Genomic DNA, 23,098 nt, shown 5'->3' with positions numbered 1-23,098 from the left:
ATCTATTATAATTATTGTTGATATTCAACTTTCACGGCTATCCTTATTGCTTAAATCAAATCCAAAACGAATGACTAATAACACTCACCAAGTTGCTCCTCATTTTACCGGGCATAATGGCCCTTACTCCCACCTGAACGTTGAGTAGCTAGCTCTCTCTGACTCAGACTCCAGAACATCTACAAGCCCAAAAGAGAAAGAAAGTTTCACTAATTTCTCTTGCTAATTTATCAAACCTATGTCCAGCCGAGTGGTTTTGACTCCTCAAACTCCTCAGTTCTGTTCCTGGGAGGTTCAACATGGCACTGAATTTTAACACCAAACCTGGGCCCCTCTCTCAAATGCAAATCGCTTCCCTCTTTTCCGCAGTTGTTTCTTTAACACCCCGAGGCCGTATCTAGAGACTCATCAGAACCTCCTTGGGTTTCGGACTTGTGGGCTGTGCCGGGGCCGCAGAGCCTCCGGCGGGAAACAGGCGGGGAGACCTCTCGTGGAAAGGGTCGCGCCTGGCGCCCCTGGCGGGGGCCCGGGGAAGCCACACCCCGGCTCTCTGCGGCCTCAGCGTCCTGGACTGGGTGGACCTTGTCCGGGGCCTCAGGGTCCCTTCCAGAAGCGAGACGCTTTGCGAGGTCTGCTTTTCGCTGGGCGCCTGGGTTCCGGTTCTGGAGACAACAGGGTTGCCGTGGGAACGGGACGCCGGGACTCTGGCTGCAAGCGTGGGCGCCGGTAGCCATGGCGACGCGGGCACTTAAGGTCCAGAGTGCGGGGCGGCGCTGGCCAACCGCAGCTCCCGAGCCCCCTGGGCTTTCCTGGCTTTTCCCTCAGGGTGACTCTCCGACATCGCGCTGCTGCGGCGGAATCGTCCACTGTTGTTTTAATTAGAGAGATTTAACCTCTCGAACATGAAGACGCAGGAAGAGGAGATAAATTCCATCCAAGGGTGGAAGGGAGCGTCCGGCCCCAGGACTCTACCTGTTGAAAACTGCGACGTCCCGGGCCGTGTTCGGTGACGCCCTGCACTTCCCGTGAGCCCCTCTGCGTATCCTGCACCCCAATAGCTCCTCGGGCATCCTAGCTCTGCGGATCCCGGAGGAACAGCTCAGATATGACTGTTGACGGTGCTGGCCTCTCCGGGTAAGACTTGAGCAGCCCATAATTAGGAAAGCGAAGTGTAAGGATTGAGCAGTTTAGGAAGTGGACCACTACTTCTGCTAAGCGTCGGCAGTTCAGAGATTATTTCTGAGGGGAGAGGTCACGTTTGGCAAACACTACATAGCTCTAAATTGTGCAGCCACATATTCTTATACTACCCCTCTTCAGTGGCCCTAAATACACCGAGTGGTAACAATAACTCGGAAACACAGAGGCAATTGTGGCCAGTACCCAAGTGAGCAGCACAGGCACGCAGTCTAGAAGGGTGTTTTCCTGAACCCTACAATGAATTAGGGGTCTATGATAAGGCAAGTTGGAGCTGCCGTGTCCCCTTTTCATTAAAAGAAAGAAAAGCAAAGAGAAAAAAAAAAACCCTAGCTTGGTAGAAAGGGAAGGAAAATATTTACAAGGAACTTGAGAGATGGTGTTTACATTTGGTGTTTGTTCTTTCCAGCTCTTAGGTTGCTATTGATCCAAGACCGCCAAGATACCTAACCTTTCTGGAGGAGCAATTTCAATGAGTTGCTTAAATATATCTTAAGTAACCAGAAGACCTATTAGCTTAAGATTTAAATATGTACCCTCAAGTTCCTGAGCCACATTTTTTGAAAGAGCCCTCACCCTTTATTCACTGTTTCCAAAGAGAATTCTCAGCATGGAACAGTAATGAGAACAATAAACTTGATGTCGCAGTTTTGGTTTCCACTCTGTATGGCCTGGGGCAGGTCCCCAGCCCATGGGTCCCAGTGTTCCTGCCTGGACAGTGAGAGCACTTGACCACTTGCTTTCTAAAACCTTCCTGGGTCCAGTATTCCACAGTCAGGTGGAGGAAGCATGTGTAGAGGGTACTTCTAGACTCCTCTAACCCCAAATCACATGGGCTTATCTCCAAATTGTTCCAATTCCAGTAACTGTGACACTTAAGAACAAGGAAATGCAAATAAACTTTCTCTTGGACTCTGTAATTTCTTAAAACACATTTCTGGCCTCTCAAGATAGGATTAGTATTGGGTCACAACCTCCTTGGAAGCTTCCTGGGTGTAATCTGAAACCGGCCCCCGTACACGAGGATAAGGAGACCAAAGAAAAAGGCAGATCATTCCAGATTGGAAGGTGGTGGGTTTAAAAACAAGGGAACTTGCTCACGAGGCTTGTCTTGCTTTGGCAACTGCAAGATCAAATTTCTGCGTCCGCCCGCTGGATCTTCCAAGTTTATATAGAGGCCTAACCTGGGTTCAGTCATGCACAGGAGTCCTTAACAAGGTTTAGTCGAATACCCAGTTCAGATAGTCTTACTGCCACATTTCTGTCTCAGGGCTGTGTTCTTAGAGCAGCTTTAGGGAGCAGAAAGGGCAAGTGCAGTGCACGTTCCAAAGCATGGCGTGAGAGGCAGGGCTGGGAGTCTCCTTTGCCCAGGTACAGACCAGTGGTCACATCTTAATGACCTTCTCCAACAGCGAGAGGCCAGATTTCTGAGCTCCCACAGTGTCCTGTCCACAGTCTCATCTTACAAGGGTATTGCCACGCTCTGCTCACTACTCAGTTTCTCACCTCTGTGCCTCATTCTGTTCACCCAGACAAAAATACCTACTGTATAAGACGCACCTTAATTTTGGGGCCCAAAATTTGAAAAAATGTATTAGACAAAGTTATTGAACTCAAGTTTTATTCATCATAAAATTCATACAACTCCTCATCAATGTCAAAACTCCTATCCATTAGCTTGTCTCTGATGATCTGTGTCTGATGATGAATCAGTCTTCAACAATGGATGCAAAAACAAGCACGAAAATGTGAGAAATGCAAGTAAAGAAACCTACAACCACTGTATAAGATGTACCCAGTTTTTAGACTCCAAATTTTTTGAAAAAAGGTGCGTCTTATACATGGGGAAACACAGTATTCACTGCCTACTGTGGGCCCAATACTGTTCAAAGCATTGGGGAAGCACTAGTGAAAACACAAAGGTTTTGCTCTGGGAGCATCTAGTCCACTAGGGGAAAATAAAACACAGTTTTGTTACAAAACAGTATCTCTGCAAGTTAGAAAAAGGCACAGGGGTAGAGAATAGTAACTTTGTGTGGATTGGGGAAATGCCTCTTCCTCCAGCCAGGCTTGGGCTGCTGCTAAGGGTACAGCTTTGGGGACAGAGGGTAGGCTGGATTTCGTTACTCCCTCCCTCAGCCGGATGAACCACCTTACATATGTGGATGTGACAAATTATATGGAGAAAAATAAAGTCAGGTAAGGGATCCTGAGAGTGATGTGGGCATGAGGGTGTGTGTGTGTGTGTGTGTGCTAGCTTATATGGTGTAGTTAAGGAGGGCCTCTGACAAGGTGGCCCTGAGCAGAGACCTCAAGAAAATGAGGAAGCAAATCATGCAGATGTCTAGAACAGCATTTTAAGATATTAACAGTGAGTGCAGAAGTCCTGAGGAGCAGGTTTAATGGGCTCAAGGAATAGCAAAAGGCTATTAAGAATGAGGAGACAGAACAGGCTAGTGAGGGACAGGGCATGTAGAGCCTCATGGGCAGTCCATCCATCTAAATATCCATCTACCCACTCAGTGAATACTGAACACCTACCAGGTGGCAGGCCCTGTTTAATCAGCTGGGAGCTCTTTCTAAGCAGGAGCTGTTATGTTCACCAGTAAGCCTTCAGCATTCAGCACTGTGCCTGGCTTATTATCAGTAGTCACCAACATTTTATATGATGTGAATCTCCAGGAACTTTCTGTTTAGTAGAGATTCAGACCTCTCAGTGTGTCTATGTTGCCTATGGCTGTTTTAGCAATACACCACACACTTAGTGGTTTGACACAAGACAGATTTGTTATTTCATAGTTCTGAAGGTCAGAAGTCTGCAGTGGTTCTCTCACTGGGCTAGAAAAGGTTGGTTTTCTAGAGTCTTGAGGAGAATTTTGTTTTCTTCCCTTTTTAGACTAACTGCACTCCTTGGTTTCTGGCCTCTTCCTCGATCTTCAGAGCCAACAGTGTAGCATCCTAAAACTGACTCCTTCCACTTTAAAAGACCCTTACGATTTCATCAGGCCCATCTGCATAATCCAGGATCTTATTTTAAAGTCAGCTGACTCAGAACCTTAGTTCTACCTGCAAACTTAATTCCCCTTTGCCATATAACATAAAATATCCACGGAGTCTGGGAATTAGGACATGGACTTCTTTGGGAAGAGGAGGAGTTACTTTGTTTTCCAGAGTGCTTAACCTGACTTAAATGACAGGTGTAAAATACCTGAAGGTGACACAGAGGGAACCCTTACTACCGATCCCTGCCATTACTTGGCTGTTCTCCTTTCCCTGCCCCATACAACCTCACTTATAATAGAGCGCATCCAATCGCAGTTCTTGAATATACTTTCTTCCCGTTTTAGGACCTGATTTATAATGAATGTGCAGGAATGCCCCTTTTCTTCACTTTCACTCACCTCCCTCTCTTGGGGCTTTCCTGCTCAGGGGAGCCTTTCCATCTGCTGGAACCCACCTTGACCGCTCCCTCAGCCAGCTCGTGTGGCCCACTCGTGGCGACCATCACAGCCGAGCCATCGTCCTTTCACAGATACGCCACACCCTCCCGTGATGCTTGACAGTTCTCTGCTCTGAGCTGGGCGACAGGAATCGCTACCCTGAATGCCTGCGTGTCTGTTGCTTTTTCCAGCTCACTCTTTGCCCTGCCGCCTGCCTGTTACCTTTCTCAAAAGGCATCACCCCATCTTTGCTGGGCAGTGTTTCTGCTGCTGTCAACGCCTGGCATGCCACAGTGTGTCACACGGCAAAAGGCTGTGCTTCAACACGTTCGGGGAGCATCTTTCCCATACAGGGTATCCTGTGTTTCTCTTAAGATGGGTGGGTTTCATTATTAAAAGCTTTGAGTTTGTCTTAGGTTTATGTAAGGAAAACAAAAGGATGACTCTTAACCCATGAGAAGAAAAAGACCGTTCTTTCTCATTCACTGCGATGATGCATACACTGTTCTGCCCTTTTTTCTCTGCTCATGTGTCACATGTGAGCAAGTGTGAAAATGGGCAATTTGAAAATGATCCAAGCAATCTGCACACCTGTACATAGACATTTATAGAAGGACAGTCCCCACACCATTGTTAGGATGGTAAAACACTGGAAGCAGATTACAGGTCCATCAATGAAGAACGTGGTCAATAAAATACAGCAGAATCACATGATGAAATATTATGTAGCAGTAAAAAGAATGAGATACAGTGTGTTGATGGTGAACAATCTCTAAGATACATCAAGTGGAAAAACTATAGTCCAGAAGCATGTATGCCTCTATATTTAAAGGGAAAAGTAAAATATATGCGGACATGAACCAAGAATGTCTCAGGTCACCCAAGAAAACAGCTGCTGCCTGCCTGCCAGAGCTGAGCTCAGGGTTGGGAGTTGCAACAAAAAGCAACAACAGATGCAAAAGGAAACAAGAGTTTTATTTTTTGCAATACCTCCCGTAAATTACAAAGGCAAAATGCTAACCTACAGCATATAACTTTTCAATATTTAACCAGAGTACTTGTAATAAATACACATCCTGAAACAAGATAAAAGGCTACGCTTTGTCAAGCATCCTACAAAATTTCTCAAGTTTTACACTCTGCAGCATTTCTGCGCGCCTGAGCAGGAGGGGGTTGTTTTGTGTTTTCTTAAGTGCAGTGACAAAAAGTCCTTTCACATTTCTTTGGAGCATTTTTGAAATTGCTTAACTATAAACAACTTAAGAAAAGTAACACCAAGCTTGAAAGCCATTTTTGCTTTGCTGTCACAGGTCGCCATCCAATACAGATTAACACATCATTCAACACAGACAAGCACCCTCTGAGCCCAGGCAGCCCTGCCGAACGTGGGCCCTGTTGGAGCAGGCCTACTCTTTTAATTATATACTTTGCAGCTTTCTGTATTCTGTTTACATCCCTTAGTAAGATCAATGCTGTAAGGGAAGTTGCAAGCAAGGTAGAAACATTTTTAACCGGAAAGGAAAGTGAACAGAAATACGTTTTTCCTGTAAGACCTTTGCTATGCACCATGTTTACCATATCAGGATTTTTAGTTTCAAAGTTGAAAAACTGACTGTTACTAACAGTTCTTCCAGGGATAATTTATGGGCACTATAATGGAGCTGGGACACTCATAACTATTCAAGGGGCAAAAAGAGTATTTACTATGTTAAGAAATGTGCTACAGCTCTGAGGACACAATGATAGAAACCAGGGGGACTGGCAGTTTCTATTGAGTTTGGAATACATAACTATCTTTTACTATAGCTGAAAACTTTGAGGAAAAAGTTATACTTTCAAAAAGTCTTAAGCATAGTTACCTAAAAAATATTTTGTTAATATAGTCTAATGAGAATTTCACTTAGGGGTTTAAATATGAAAACATCTTTGAGAGCCAATAAAAATATTGTAAAGAGAAAAACACTTTTTTAAAAATTGAGGTTAAGAACTATGAGGCATTTCTTTTGGCTGTAAACATGCAGTTTACTGTCCCTTGTTGAAACACAAATGTCTGGATTTCCTGAGCTTCACGGATAAGGGCAGAAGGCAAGTTTGCATAGAAAATTTGTGATACGTTAATGATTCACTTAAAAATTGTAAGGGCCATTTGCTTTTGTTTTTAAGCTTCATATTTTAGTTAATGGTGCTCATCAGGCTAAGATTGACAAGCCGGCAATGAGCTATCTAAGGCAGATGGGAGGGGATGGAATTAGTTTTCAAATCCACAGGATACCATGATAAAGGGTCGTACGCAAGCACTGCGTAACTAGCGCTGTACAAATTTGGTTAGAAGTCAAATCCTGTTTGGGGATCAGAAACCAAAGGCAAAAAGAGCCCTCCTGTGCTGAACAGCACAGCCAGAGTGTGGACGCTGGCTTGAAGCTGCATTTACTGCGCAGAGGTGTCAACATAGCACTCAGTGATGGCGAAGCCAGACTGCTGGTCGGGTGCCGAGGAGGGTGCCCATTCACCAGCACCAGGGCCAGACTCCTGGGCACGGCTGATCCCAGCTCTGGGGGCAGAAGGGATGACAGCGCCTTTCACGTGTGGTGCTTTAAAGTTTCTAAGCAGTTCCAAGGAGGACAGTCTTTTCCTGGGACCAGTCCTCAGAAAGACGCCTTTGGAAAGGGAAGAAGCTAGGCTAGGTCACGGTGCACACCACGAATGAGAACAATGGCCGTGGTCGCCAACGACTCCGGATCTAACACAGAGATGGACAACAAGGGGCAGTGTCCTGCCAGGACTCTACTTCTTCTGGGACTGGTTTTTACACATGGTAAGGATCTGCTTCAGTACTTTCTGGACATCTTCATCCATCTGGCCCTAGGAAGTTCAAACAAAAGACATCCATTAGAACCTAAATCAAGTCCTGGCACTCCCGCCCCAAGGGAATGAGGTGGCTGGGTGGGACCGGATGAAGCCCATGGCCCTGACCTTCCACAGGAATGTCAGCCTGAACAATTCTCACATTTCTACAAGGGGCGGCGTCAGAGATGCCCCTGCTGGTGAGTCAGAGTCTGGCCCGGGTGCTGGTGAGTGGGCACCCTCCTCAGCACCGACCCCCCTACCGGAGGAGGATGAGGCTGGTCAACCAGAGCTTCTGGGGTCTCTGTGGCAAATATGAGCCCAGCTAGCCAAACCACCAGCTCTCACAGGGGTGACACAGTGATGATGGCTCTGAACATATTGGCAAGCCTAGAAAATAAAGACCGGGCTCCTGATTCTGAAGGGGTGGGGAGTAGGGGGTTGGGGAAGCGGCAGAAGCCACATCCTCCTTCATTTCTCAACAAATGATGAGATTGCTCTCAGTACACAGGGTTAGGGCCTCACACACGAAATCCAAAGCAAAGCAAAAGGCATTGTAAAGTTTCCCAATGTAGAGGATTCTCCTCAAGTTCTCAGGAGTTTTACTAGTTTGATGATGGGACTTTGGGCAATACCAACTGCAGTTATTTCTTCAGGCTACCCAGGGATGGCGGTGTCACCGTACCTGCACGGCATACAGAAGATGCATCCTGTAAACGGATACGACCTCCTGGTGTTGCTTCTTGCATTCCTGCGAAGAGACAATTCAACTTTGTTACAGAATTCAAGAAAACTATGAGCAAGGTGTGGTCAAATGCTCCCCAAATGGTTCCCTCCATCAAATGCTCACATAGGAAGCTTTTAAACTTGCTGTGAGGGCACAGGCCTGTGTATTTCTGAATACCTGTCAATATTCTTAGGGGGACAAATCTACCTATTTCTTATCTTGGTATGTCAAGTGTAGAAGAAAATTCATGCAAGAAGTAGTTACTATAATCTCAAATTGGTTGCAAGTATGTGCGTGTGTGCACACACACACATTTTATGCAAATTCATACATTTATACAACATAAATAGTGCAAGGAAATACATCAAATGTGAAGAGTGACTGTCTCTGAGTGGTTGAAGTATGAGCAATTATTTTTAGAAACTTTATCAGAGTTTCCTGTATTCCTGTTTCTACAATGGCCAAATATGTACTAATTTGATTTTAGAAACTCACTCTTTTAGAGGGAGTACTGCTCACCCACTAGAGCCTGTGCCACAGAGCCTGGGGGAGCTCATTTCTTTAGCTGTCAGGGCGCCGCGGGGGCAAGGCAAGTGGTGGCACCCCTCTCAAACGGCTCCCCCATCCAGCTGTTAAAGCTTCCACATCTCCTGTGGCACTGTTATTCCGGTTCCTCTCTGGGCCTATTTCAAGAGTCTTAGCTCTTAACTCTTCTAAGAGGCCTTGCCTCTTTATGATGAAACTGAGGCTATCATGCATGATCACTTCAAAAATCTACAAAGGTCCACCAATATCCCTTCTCGCCTCCTTCCTGCCAGTGTTGGAATATATGAGACGCTCTTCCTACTCAAGGTCAACCTGTAGAACCTCCTCTGAAGTTCACAGCATTGGAAGGTGTGCTTGGCTCCTCTCTCTGTGTGTTTCCTCCCACCTTCAGCTACCTCCACTCAATCACTGACAACTTTATCTTCTGGTATCTTCTGTCCCCCTTCCCATCCCCGCTTCTCTCACCAATGAGTTGATGGCAATATCCACATGGATGAGCCATCTAACACCTTGGCCTCTCAGTTCAACTTCAGCTTCAACGACTTGCTCCTCCTTCCAGCCCTCACTCTCAAGGTCATAGCCCTGCCTCTGTCGTTGCCTCTGAAATCTCCACTGGATGCATCCTACCCTCTGGCCACCCCCTTCTATCTTCCTAGCAAACCTCTCTTAGGCTTTCTCTGCCTCCTGCTGTGTCTTCAGCCCCACCAGGCACCTGACTCCTCACTCCTCCACCGGACAGCCTACTGCGGTGCAGATCTGCCCTGCCATGCCACAGAACTGCTCCCACCATGGCTGCCATGCCTCGTCTCAGCCTGTGCTGCCTCCTACTCATCCCGTTGAGACTCAGCACAAGCATCATCTCCCGCAGGAAGCCTTTCGAGACTCACACAGACTGGTTAGGCACACATCTCCTGTCTGCCCACAGCATATTGGGCATCTATCAATGATTGCTTAGCACAGCAAGGATATGGTGAGCCATATCATAATGTATGGTATATTATGCATACATTTTGAGAGCAGGGACTATGTCTTATTTGTTTTTATATCATCAGCACTTTGGACAATACTGACACATAAGATCTCCTTAGACAAATGTTGAATAATTGTAAGACTGACTATTGTAAGAATCACCATTGGCAAAGCACAGAAGAGGGCATCTTCTCCCCTGATTACTCCTCCACTGCTAGAGGTGGGGACACCGGAAAGCCAGTTTTGAACCAGTGGCCAGCCAGAGTCAGGACTGCAGAAACCTAACTCATCAGAATCGAATCTGTACTGCAGATACCATAAAACCCAGGTCCTGCCTGTAAATGGAAGTTAGAGAGGGACCAGGACAGACTAACTCGTGACTTCGCATGGAAAATGCAAACCCTTGTCAACTGAAACCTTACCTGATATTGTGGTAACTAAATAATGGCCCTTTAAAGATGTCCATACCCTAATGCCTAGAACCTGAGACTGTTACCTATATGGCAAAGGGACCTTACAAGTGTGATTAAGGATTCTGAGATGGAGAGAAAGATTACCCTGGGTATCTGGGTGCACCTTAAATGTAATCACCAGAGTCCTTTAAAGAGAAAGCCAGGTCAAAGGTGGAGGGCAGTGATGGAGTGATGTGCTTCGGAGATGGAGAGAGGGACCATAAGCCAAGGAATTCATGTGACCTCTAAATGCTAGAAAGGGGAAGGAAATGGACTCTAGAGGGAACCAGCCCTGCTGATTTCTTGACTTTAGTCTGGCAAGACTGACGATTTCTGGAACTTTAAGATAATAAATACGCGTTGTTTTAAACCAAGTGTGTGATGCTCTGATGCAATAATCACAGGAAACTAATGCAGATCTGAGGACTTTCTGGGTGATAACAGGGAGGGGCCATGAAACAGCTGCAGATCTGGAGATACACAGCCATCAGGGAGCCAGCCCCTATGAAGAAGAGTTTCTGTCACCGTCAGAGACGGCTAGACTGCCACAGAATAACGAAGAACAGATGACAAGTCAGTACAGAGACGGGCATGAAGCCTACTGCCCTGTCTGGCCGATTCCTCCTCCTCAGAGATACATCCACCCTGGTTACAGCAGATAATGACTAGAAATCAAGTAGTCCCCTCTTTTGCCCTCCCCAGCCCATTGCTCACTGAAGCCCACACTCCTCTGGGCTGGCGCGCCGTTCACTCCTGCCGCCCCATCAGCGAGGGGGCAGGTAGCGGGCCTCATCCTGCACCCCACCCTGTGCCGCAGAGCAAGCGCACTCACAGCCAGCTGGGTCTGCAGCTGCTTGACCTGCTGCTGCAGCCCGTCCAGCTGCTGACTCTGCCTCTTGGAGGAGCTGGCTGAGTAGGACAGCTGCGAGAGGCTGTTCAGGGCCTCCTTCAACTTGGTGACTTCCTTCGACATCTCGTTTATCTAGTGAGAAAGGAAAACCGTCATCAGCAAGCAAGAACACGCCTGCAGCAGCAAAATTCCAGGTATTCCTGAGCCCTGCACAGAGCCTCTGTTACTCTCTGGGACTTGTGACTTTAAAACAATTCCTTTTTTACATTTTAGAGGAAACCCATAAAATGAAACAACAAAACAGACAAACCCAACAAAACCTTCTAAGGCCATTATATTCCAATAAGGGCCGCAGGTGAAATACTGTGTTTTAGTACATAAAGGTAACAAAAGCTGTGACAGTGACCCCGCCCTCCCATTTTTTGGAGACAGCTCTGTCTTGTTCAGTATTGCTGACATAGGTGATCAGGAGCAAGTTCTAGAAGCCCTGATATCTCTAGGCATCTTGCTTTAAAGTAAACATAACTCCTCCTTTCACGTCCCAATCCCCTGCCCCCTTGGCTTTGGAAGCCCTTTTGAAGCATTCATTATAATAAAGGAATAAATGATCAACGGCGCTCTAGTCAACGCCATTCAGAGCATCTGACCCAGGGGACTGGGACACAGAGCAGATACAGGCACAGAGCCATCCTCCACGAACCCCCTTCCCCATGCTGCACCCAGACCACTCTAATCACCTGCCCCCTACATTCCTGACCTCCCCTCCTGTACACCTTTGGAAATAAGGGCCAAGAAAGGCATTTTTTATACTGAGTCAGGGAAGCCCATGGAGCTTAGGGAAGCAGGATTAAGTTTGAAAGTATTTGGGTTCCCATATGACATAGGAATCTGTCTGGATTCCAAAAGAGCTCAAGTTCAAGATCGGTCACAAGCCCTTTAGAGTTCGTGGGTTTACTTCTGACACTTGGAAGAGCTTCTGTAAAATAATTTTTAAAGAAAAAATAGGCACCACATATGGGAAAATGCTTTCAGAAAAAGGAAGTGTTTTTTAAAATAAATGCCTAACCTACTATTCTAATGTGTTTTTGGAGGACGGAGGGAGTCATGAGCCAAGCCTCTGAGCATTCATAACAGGTTTGTGTGAACCAATGTCAAAAGGTTAACTACAGTAAACTGCTGAAGGTCTTAGCTAGAAACTCAACAGCAATGGACTGTCACCGACCTTCTTGTCTTTGTCCTCCTCCAGTTTTGAAGAGCTCTCCGAGTATCTCCTCATTTCCGCAAGCTCTTCCTGAGCGTGCTGGAATTTTTGCAGCAGTTCACTCGCTTCCTGCTCTTTGGATTTCAAGAGAGTCTGAATAGTTTCCTTTTCCCTTTTCATCTGTGAGAGCTCACTTCTAATCTGGGCCCCCTCCGAATGGGCTTTCTCTTTCTCTTTTACGGAATCCTTTAATTTTGAGGCCAACGCACTCACTTCACTCTCCAGTGACGACTGGAGCTTTTCATAGGCAGACCGGGGCACCATGGCCTCGGTCAGCGCGGCCTTCTCCTCCACGAGCTGCTTCTCCAGTTTGGCCACTTCCACCTCCTTGCTGGCGAGCTGCTCCTTGAGGCTGCTGACCTTCCCCTCCATCTCCTTGGCGGTCATCCGCAGCGCGGTGATCACCTGCAGATGTTCGGTAATGGAGACAGAGTTCTCCTTCTGGGCGTCCACCAGTTGCTTGAGCTGAGTCAACTCATTCAACACTTTTGAGTACTGAGACTTCATTTCAGACAGTGCCTCTTCCGCCTTGGCCCTGGACATATTGGTCACCTGCATCAGTTTCTCATGCTCTGCTTTATGGATATAGTCAACTGTTACATCTTCTAGGGATTTCCTCTTCCTGTAATCCTCCAGCTCGGCCTGGGCTTCCTTGTACAGCTGGGACAGCTCGCTCACCTGTTTGTTGAGTTCATCTATCATCCTGTTCATGGCCTCCTTCATGTCCCCAGCGTCGTCCCCAGCCTCCGGCGTCACCTGACTTTTCAGTGCATCCTTTAATGTCATGATTTCTTCTTGGGCCTCTTGGTATTTCTCAAACAAAAATGCTTTCTCCTTATTCATATTCTCAATAACCGAGCAATAGGAATTTTTCATCTCCTCGTACTCTTCCCCAGGCGGCTGCATCACCACACCCTTCTCCCTCTCGGCAAGTTTTTCCTCTAACTCCCTGACTTTCTCTTTATTTCTTTCGCTTTCTTCTAATGCGCTCTGGAGGTCCTGCTTCAGCAGGCGCATCTCCTCCTCGGTGATCCTGAGCTCCCGGGGCTGGGAGAGGCTCCCCACGCTCTCGGGCGAGACGAGGCCCAGCTTCATCTGCTTCTGCACACTCAGGACCTCCTTCATCGCCTCCTCGTACTTGCTCTGGGTCTCCTTAAGCTTCTGGCTGAGGTCGGAGCCGTTCTCGGGAATCTCCACGTTGTTCAGGCACCCGGATTCGGTCCTTCTGGAACGGAGCTCGGCCTGCAGCTGCTTCCTCTCTGCTTCGGAGCTCTCCAGTCTCTTCTGCAGGTCCTGCAGAATCTCCTGGAGTTGCTGAATTCTGACATCGCTGTCGACAGTGGATTTGCTCAAAGAATGTGCTAGAACAGGTAGAGAGGATCTGGAGTCTGCGGGGCAGTTTTCACTAGGTGTCCCCGGAGATGGGGCCAAGTCAGTGTGAGTAGAATGGTAAGAGTCAAAGCTCAGGTCAGCTTCTGCCTCCTTGGGTGTTTTGGCCTGAAAAAAAAGGCAGGAAGAAGAAATAGCATCAGAGGTGTGGTTAGGCGAGGAAGGAGAGAACAAATCCCGAACCTATGTATGTACGGGAGAGCAGTGTGATCGGTTTCGCACGTGTGCTCCTGCCTCATGAAAAGATACGGTCTGGGACCGGAGAGTCTGATTACCAACTCTAAGCCCATTCTGTGCTCTGTTCAAACAGATTTTTAGTGCCACTTTCCAAATGGCAGATTTGTGTCGGCTGTAAAGCCTTTCACTCAAATTTTTCATGTTATTCTGGCCTCTGAGAGGGGCAATGAATGGACTTAGTATAGCTATTTCTTATCAATTTCTTCAATTTGCTAAATGATCAGCTTTTCAAATGAATGGCTAATCATGTATTGATACATACATAATTTGGCATATTACATATCATACTATGTATATAATTATAATTTACCAATTTAGAAACTTATAGAAATAGAGCTAATGAATAGCTCTCTCAAGAAAGAAATATTTTGCAACTATAAAATGCATAAGGCTAACTATATTAAAAAAAAGAAACTAATGTAGGTGTTTAAAATAAAATATCATCTGACTAACCCTAAAAAAATCCAGTAGTTTGACTCAAAAGAATAGTCTGTGGTAGTGATCTCTTTACTTGCCTGTAATTTGTCTTGTAATTCCTTATTGTGTAAGGTAAGAGATGCAACTTTTGCTTGTAACAGGGCAAGAATATCTGGTTGGTCAGCTTCAGAACTTATATCCAACAAGCTATCAGCACCTTGGAAAAGAGAAAGGCAATTTAAACAAATACTTAAAAACTCGACTATTATTTCTCTGACCTCTAACAAACTCCCTTTCTTCCCTGTCCAGTTCTACTTCTTCCTAGTCCCGATTATGAATAAAAGCCCTGTCAGCTGGATAAATGAATAGCAATTCTAAGAACTGGGGTTTCCTTACAGGGCTATACCCTGCAAAATACCAGAAGCCTGGGTGCACAGAAGCTCACTGAAAATGGATGGATGTGGTCATACATTTTCCAGTCACTTAAGTATAGCTTGGTTGCTTTTTGTTCCTCCCCTACCTAGTGAGTCTCATTCCTATGAATCTTTATAGAGATATCTCTGGAAGCTGGTTCACTTCTTAACCCCACCACCATTACACAAGTTCAAACTTTATCACCTACTTTCAAATTCTGCAAATGGCTTCCAACAAATCTCCCTTTATCCCTCCTCTCTCTCTTTCTCCCTGCTCCAGTAAAAATGTAGCCTGCACACCACTGTCAGACTAATCTCCCTAAAACAGGCCTTCATAGGGTCATTGCTTTGGTGCAAGTGCTTTAATGGCTCTCCCTCTACAAATAATCTCCAAATTCCTTTATCTAGATTAAGGCCTCATGATCTGGACCCGATCTACTGTTTCAGGTTTATGACTCATGATTTCTTTCTCTAGAACCCATACTCCTCAGATTCCAGGTTTCCATCAGAGCCTCTACATTCTCGACACAAGGCTGCTTCTGTAACTCTTCACCGATACAACTGCCCTGGCAACACTCTTTTGGTTAGATACACCTTAGGCATCCCCTATAGAGCATTAGCTGACCACCGTAGCATGATACGGTCACCTCTAAATTCCAAAGTAAACACTGTTGGAAAACCACAACTTTTAGACACTCTATACCACGCTGAAACAGCATCTAAAGCAATGCTATTCAAAGTGCTCACTGATGGAGACAAAAAACTCACTTCAGAATGTTATACAATGTACTGCTTCCTTCAACCAGAATGTCTTCTTATGAAAAATAAAAACAATGTCAGCTGGACAAAACAGAATGCTTACTGATACAGCAGGATGAGTAGCTGGTGCAAACTCCTCATATTTATTGTAGACTGGCGACAGTTTACAGACTACATTCCAAATAGTACTTATCTAAATTGTTTGTTATTTTTAATGTTCACAAAGCAACTTAATGCTACGATGAAACTGTTAATCTTCATTGGAAAGTATGCAAAATGACATTTCTTCGCAGATATGCTTACTTCTGATGTCCAGTGCCTAAGCCGCAGCTTTATGATGTGAAGTCACGTGAGCCTGGAATAAACCAGGGGATTGGGAGCCTGACTGTGATTCTAAGTAAGAGAAAGTACGTCAAAGATGTGATGGATGAACTTCAAAGTGTCCAATGTAAGAACCATTCAGTTATATTAACATTGATATCTATCAGGAATAAGAAAGTTTAATATTTCTAAATTCTGTAAGTTAAAGGCTCCAAATGATACTGGAGCAAAAAAGAACCTTTGAAATAATCGACTCTATTTTAAATGGATTCTAAAGGTACGATGCTCCATTCTAAGAGGGCAACCCCCCAGGATGGACTCTTTTTTTTTTTTACAGAGACAGAGAGAGTCAGAGAGAGGGATAGACAGGGACAGACAGACAGGAACGGAGAGATGAGAAGCATCAATCATTAGTTTTTCCTTGCGCATTATGACACCTTAGTTTTTCATTGATTGCTTTCTCATATGTGCCTTGACTGCAGGCCTTCAGCAGACTGAGTAACCCCTTGCCGAGCCAACAACCTTGGGTCCAAGCTGGTGAGCCTTCTGCTCAGACCAGATGAGCCCGCACTCAAGCTTGGGCTTGAGCCTAGCAACCTTGGGGTCTCGAACCTGGGTCCTCGGCATCCCAGTCTGACGCACTATCCACTGCGCCACCGCCTGGTCAGGCCCAGGATGGACTCTTAATACAATGAATTAAACCCCGTCTCTATGAAGATTGTACAATCATGTGTGATTTCATTAACACACTACCTTTGCATGTGTCTATTTAAAACCCAGTGTAGAAAAGTGAGGTTGTGGCAGCCATGCAGGTGCTTGGTTGGCTCTCTCTTCAGGACACAACCTGCCGTTCACCTTCAAGGGGTGTTGTTAGCTGATAGCTTGCAGCCTATGGACCTCATCTCAAAACAATGTTTTTTAAATTTCTGTTTTAAACAGAACAGACAGGCTACAGTCAGGTAGGAACTTATTCTGTAACAGAACAAATAACAAGATCTGGCAGCAGGTCTCCTAACGGCCCTAATTTCAGGTAGAGATATTGTAAATGCTCTTTCAAGCTGTCTGTGATAATAGCAAGGTATCAGGACATTATCTTTGAATTCTCTTGGTGTCAAAGTCACTGGTCCACCTATACCACTTGGGTTACCACCCGTATTCAAAATTGAAGGAAGTGCTAAAATTTAGCTTGGGACAAATGAAAAGAGATACATTTTTTTTTTCACATCCAGGCTCTGAGACTCCTTACAATGCAGGTGGAGGCCCCCTGAGTACAGAGAGCATCAGCCCGCGCGGCACTGGCGGTGATGGGGAGGCCCGCCGGGTTCTCCCGCCTCCCTTGGCCTCTGCCCTCCTGAAGTGCACCTGGAACAGAGAGCGGCCACAGAACAGGAGCGGGCGCCTCGCAGCTCACCTGCAGTGCTGTCACTCAGTCTGTCTTTGTTTTCCCGGATGGAACTGATCTCAGCCTGCTGGGACACAAAGATGACTTAGGAGCACTCCTCAATGTAACGTTCCACAAAAGAACCAAGCCCATTCCCCTCCTTGGTGCCGTCTTTCAGAAAACAAAGTTAGAAAAATCTCAAGGAAAAAAGATAGTTTAAAATAGAAGTGAACCGAAGTGACCATTATCTGGAGGTATAATTTCTAAATCATTAGACGTTCCAGAGGGAATATTCTCAAAACATTTTTCAGAAATTTCATTTAGTATGCATGACACCAGTATCTTTTAAGAAGATAATAACTTTAAGATCCTAAAACTTGAGATGGCAAAGACTGCTTTCATGAAGTCAAATCAAAGTTTTAGGATCTAAATGGGTAATACACTGGTTAAAATACACGGGAAGCACTTTTTAGTTTTATCATTTTGTATATTAACTGCTAACAATATATTACTGTTAATATTTCTAAGAGAAACGATAGTAAAGGAGAGCTCTCAGAGAAGATAAAGGTAATTTTATAAGGAAACAAAAATTCTTATGGTCTTGGATTGACAATTAATCCCTTCAAGGTTTCCTTTAAACCTTTGTCCCTGAATATCTGGTAATATAGTGCAAAAATTCTTGTAACTTCAAAGTCAGAGTCTCATCTCAAAACCAAGTACAGTGACTTGCCAGAAGTGACCAAGTTTCATCTAGACGAGCCACAGCCATGATAAGAGAGCAACTTTTTCAGCCAAAGGACTTTGGTCAAGGCCAAAATGCTAAAAAGAAAGTGGCTTATTTTTGGCAAGTTCTTACTGTTTCAGAAAACTGTCCTTTCACTTTTAAAAAATGTACGCTTATTTTTATTTCTCAACTATAGTAATGTATAGCGTAAAGTGCATCCATTTAAAGTTTATAATTCGAAGAGTTTTGACAGACACACACCCGTGGAACCACCACTATAATCAAGATATGGAACATTTCCATTACCTCTAGAAGCTTCTTTGTGCCTCATCGCAGCCTATCCCTGCCCATCCCACTCCCAGGCATCCACTACTTTCCTTCTTGTACTTTTCTAGAACACCTATACAGGGAATGTCACAGGGTCTAAATTTCTTCGTGTCTCGCTTCTTTCATTCAGAAGTGATGATTTTCAGACTCATCTATAATGCTGCCCGGCCAGTATTCCATTCTTTTTTCTGTTTGTTTGTTTTGTTTTTGTTTTTTCTTCCCCATTCTTTTTTATGGCTAAGTAATACTCTGTCATGTGGACAAATCTCATTATCTTTATCCATTCATTTCCTGAAAACATCTGGATTGTTTCTAGTTTGGGGATATGTAAATAGAGCTGCTATAAACATTTGTGTAAAAGATTTTTTGAGACATAATTTATTTTCTCTTTGGTAAACATCTATGAGTGGATGTCTAGATCGCACGTTGAACTTTTAAAACAACTGTGTCAAACTGTTTTCCAAAGTAATTGTACCATTTGACATTCCCGTCAAGAGTATTAGAGTTCTAATTCTCCCTCATCATCACCAATGATTGGTATTTTTAATCTCTGAACTGTAGTCATTCTAACTGGTGTCACTTTTTATGTTTTTTAACTTGTTATGTTTATAGATTCTATTTCTAAAAATAACAATTGTTGATGATTTGTGCTATTATTCTTTGAAATGCATTGCCTCCTTTAAGCCATAAACATATTAGAAGATATTAGAATACTAATTGTAAAAGTATAACATCCTTGCTTTGTCTTGCATAGGTGTTCATCTTAATAGTTTATTAGTAAAATCTAGTTAAACTGAGGGAAATGACAGGTTGATAGAATCTTTTGCAGATCAATGTGCATCCAAGTTAGAAAATTTATCTTTAGTAACTCTTAGATATGAGAAATAAATATACAATTATATCATTAAAATTTCATTTTAACAATAATAAATTTTATTTCCTTCCCATGTATGATTTCCTAGTGATTATTAGGTACACAGATATTGAACTAAAATATCTTCCCATTGCTCAAAATACTTTCAAACCACAAATCTATAGAACCAGGTGAAATAAAGCTTAATGAATTTTTAAAAATTTCTAAAATAAATACATACTACTGTTTGGTCAGAAAAAAGTTTAGTTGAAAATATACTATTCTCAGTAAGACATCACAGAACGAAACTTTTCACTTGATTGTCATTATATCCACTCAATTTAGTAAGATGCCTGGTTATCAGGTAAGTTTCATCTTTGTCCCTTTTTAGTTATTTAGAAATTAATTATTAGCTAATGAGTATAATTTATTCATTGTATTGGGTCCATGTCAGGAGAAAATCAAGGGTGCTAATTGATGAAAGGTTTGTACACCAATCACTGAGAAGTATATTCTGTTTTGCCTAGTGTTGTATAACCTAAACAAAGTCTATCATGTATCATACAATTCAACAGCAAAATTGAACACACAGAAAGAAAATACCTTGAAGGGTGGTTCAGCAAAAAATGCTGATTCCTTTCCCGAAATTGGTGTTGAAGTTATTGATCTTGGTGAAGATGCATCACTCAACTAAAAAAAAAAGAGAGAGAGAGAGAAAAAGAAAGAAAACTACTGATAAAGAATGCTTCAAAGTTCTTTCTTCTCCAGCTGCCAAAGAATTTAACTTAATGCAAATAAATCTAACAGTTATCATCTTTAGTTTCAATTATTTGGGGTGTAACATATTTTCAATGTAATTCAATGTTACTTGCAGAATATAGCTAAGTAACTTTGTTTCTATATTTACTAGAATCAATTTTAAAAATCTATCAAACTTCTATTGCAGGTTGAGAATATTATTAATAAATATGCTAACACAGAATTACTTATCAGATGAGATATTCCTCTCAACTATTTGAACATGGATTATTCTTTTTATGACTTAAAATACTTTTAATAACACCCCCCAGCCTGTTTTTATCTGCCATTTCACAGATTTCTTCACTTCCTCCTCTATGCAGCACTCACTATAACCTGAGATGAAAGCTATTTTAAGTAACCTTAAATGTAATTTATAAAGGCAAATATATCTTAACAGTGTTTTAAGAAACTAAAACTCATTTTCACTAACAGCCTCACTAGCTACCTATACTCCTGTCTTCACTGGAGCTGTAATATGAGGATCTCAAGGAACATAGCTTGTTATCTTAAGGCAGTGGTTCTCAAACTTTGAAGTTGGGGTGCATTTAAAATCCTACAAATAATTGTAGGCGCACTATATACAAATTTCTGAGAAATGTTATGATAGTTAAGTCAAATATTAAAGAAAAAAACATAAAGTCCAAGCGTGCTTTTATGGTAATTAAAATAAGTACAACAAAATTAAATTTATTCTGATATTAAAAAACATTTTCATGTTACTTTTTTTGAGTTATGCTTTTTAGAATTTGTAAAAAAGAGGGGTTAAAAAATAAAAAAATGACACGACAAAAAAGTTATCTTTTTATTATATAGATACATTCTTAGTAAGATTTAGTAAATTTGGCAGGTCCCAGGGCAGTGTTAAATTTTTTCATTCTTGTGTTTATGAGAAACATGAGCTTGATGTGTCCTAGCGATTTCTTGAACGTTTGGGCATATATTTGAAAGGCAGACTGAATTCCTCTCTTTTTACTCTTAATTGTGTTGAGCGCAGAAAACTCCCACCATACATATCATCTTAACTTTACACCAAACAAAGGATAGAAGAAACTTGCCTCCAGTCTTTTGGGGAACACAAGGGTAGTGTAAACAATCCAGCGCCACAGCTTAACAGCCTTTTGCAACCTAATCAAGCAAGTGAGGTGGGGGGTTGGGCAGACTGTCAGCTTACAGCCAATTCCCCACACCTCTGCCTCCCAAAAATCTAACCTCCAAAAATCCTGTTGGCTTTTTGGTCCCCAAAAGGCACATATTTCTCTGGAATACCATAGGGCACACCTGGAAATCTTCTAGGGCGCACCAGTGCACCCTGGCGCACACTTTGAGAACCACTGTATTAAGGAAAAAGTTTCTACTTGACCTGTGGTGGCGCAGTGGATAAAGTGTTGATCTGGAATGCTGAGGTTGCCTGTTGGAAACCCCAGGCTTGCCTGGTTAAGGCACACATGGGAGTTGGTGCTTCCTGTTCCTTCTCTCCATCTCTTTCTCTGTCTCTCTCTCTCTCACTCACCCTCTCTAAAATGAATAAAATCTTAAAAAAAAAATTTTTTAAAGAAATGTTTCTGCCATAAAGATTTTGAGAAATTTGAGATTTTGAAAAAAGATATTGTTCAATTCTTCAGTTTTAAAACAAGTAAGAATCAACCATATTTTCATACTAATAATCAAAATCTTCCATACCACAATTTATAATCTAAAACCACTAAAAAAAAATTTAATGTGCATTTAAGGCTCAATTCTAAAACATTTTTTTTTGGCCTAAACACAGAATGACACAATGATGACTTTGCTGTTGGACGCTTGTTCACTGTGGGTCTGCTTTTGTTTTTACCTGGGTAGGACTGATAGGAGGTGGTGGAGCTTTGCGTTTTTTTGGAGTTCCACTTCTTTCTGAGCTTATTTTAGACACTTGATCATGCTGAAAGTTATCACAGTTCAAAGAATGGAGGTGGGTTAGTTAGGTTAGTAAAGTCTTGAGCAAGTAGCTGCATCAAACAATGAGAAAAACCTCAACAGTTCATGCATTTCTTACTTTACCACAATCTGAAATCTGTTACTAACATAAAAATAAGTAATGTGCATGCTCAAAGTTTTCTTCCGGCACCTCATGCTTTAACAGCAAGAAAATAAAAAAACACAGGACAAAATCCGATTAAGTTGGTGTGGAACACTGGGAAAGCAGAGGGTGAGGAGTGGTCTGCCACAGTATAGAACCCAGAAGACGCTCGGTCCAGCCACAGCCTGAATGCAGAGCAGCCGCATTTCCCCTCTGCATTGCTCCCATTCCTTTCCTTAAAGAATGTAAATACAGGAGGCTGGGAGAACTGCATCTCTCAAGGTTATGGATAAATCAGTAACACAGAATTTATTATTTTACATAATAAATTCAGGACTGAGTTTTGTGTTTATAATTTTTTCAAAAACTCTGATGTATAAATAAATATTCAAACATACATCTTGTTTTTTTTTTAACATACATCTCGTTAATAATAAAGTAAGCAATAGTGATTGTTTCTAGAAAAAGGTCCAAAGTAACACGGCAAACATCTCAATTTCTGTGAATACCAGTGACATTTTTAAAAAGCTTCAATCAAAAAGAAAAACTCAATCTCTCATTTTCATTAAGTATCTAACAATGCCATGGAGGTAGGTCTATAATCCATGTGATATTATGAGTATCCAGAATATTATTATTCATTCTCAGAGTTTAAACCACATCACACATTTTCAAAACACTAGGAAATATTAGTACATTTCAGAACAAGATAAATATATAAGTAGTAGGTTTAAAGTGACAAGCTTTGGAGATAGAGTAAACCGTTTAGAAAACATTTACTACCTTAAAATGATGAATCATTTATTCTAAAGGTATTTCACTCCCTAAGTATTCTCAGCACAGTTTTTATCACTTTTCTAAAACCACAGAAAATTGGAACCTTTTTCAAACTCCCACAAGCAACAATGAAGTAAAAGAGTCCCCTTCCCCAAAGATAAATACCTGCTTTGGTTTTGTTGGTGTCTTTAAATCTAGAGGAAAATGTGGGGAAAAGAAAAAAGAAAAAAATAAATGTAAGAACCATACTAATTCATAATCCACTTTAGGTGCAAGGTAGGGGTAGGGTGGGGTGGATACACACAGACACACACACACACACTATACACAATACGTAACACTTCATTTTTCTTCAAG

At 42.9% G+C, this 23,098-nt stretch overlaps 1 protein-coding gene across 5 annotated transcripts in view; it reads right to left on the bottom strand.

Annotated features, from left to right (window-relative positions):
- Positions 1–5,593: 5,593 nt before the first annotated feature.
- The window catches only part of RAI14 (retinoic acid induced 14), a 153,397-nt gene continuing 135,892 nt past the window's right edge, over positions 5,594–23,098 (bottom strand). For 2 of the 5 annotated variants that reach the window (XM_066244274.1, XM_066244271.1), the window contains 9 exons: positions 22,907–22,935; positions 21,740–21,826; positions 19,711–19,797; positions 17,234–17,291; positions 14,428–14,546; positions 12,248–13,783; positions 11,008–11,157; positions 8,167–8,232; positions 5,594–7,499 (listed from right to left, as the gene is read on the bottom strand). In XM_066244274.1, coding sequence (XP_066100371.1) covers positions 7,422–7,499; positions 8,167–8,232; positions 11,008–11,157; positions 12,248–13,783; positions 14,428–14,546; positions 17,234–17,291; positions 19,711–19,797; positions 21,740–21,826; positions 22,907–22,935 — 2,210 coding nt within the window. In that variant the 3' untranslated portion in view covers positions 5,594–7,421. The remainder of the gene's footprint in view (positions 7,500–8,166; positions 8,233–11,007; positions 11,158–12,247; positions 13,784–14,427; positions 14,547–17,233; positions 17,292–19,710; positions 19,798–21,739; positions 21,827–22,906; positions 22,936–23,098) is intronic. The other 3 variants (XM_066244272.1, XM_066244275.1, XM_066244276.1) reach the window with 3 other exon arrangements.

The sequence above is a fragment of the Saccopteryx bilineata genome, chromosome 1 (assembly GCF_036850765.1).
Source record: "Saccopteryx bilineata isolate mSacBil1 chromosome 1, mSacBil1_pri_phased_curated, whole genome shotgun sequence".
Classification (NCBI taxonomy): Eukaryota; Metazoa; Chordata; class Mammalia; order Chiroptera; family Emballonuridae; genus Saccopteryx; species Saccopteryx bilineata.
Note: the sequence above shows the minus strand (reverse complement) of the source record. Positions and strands in the feature narration are given on the sequence as shown.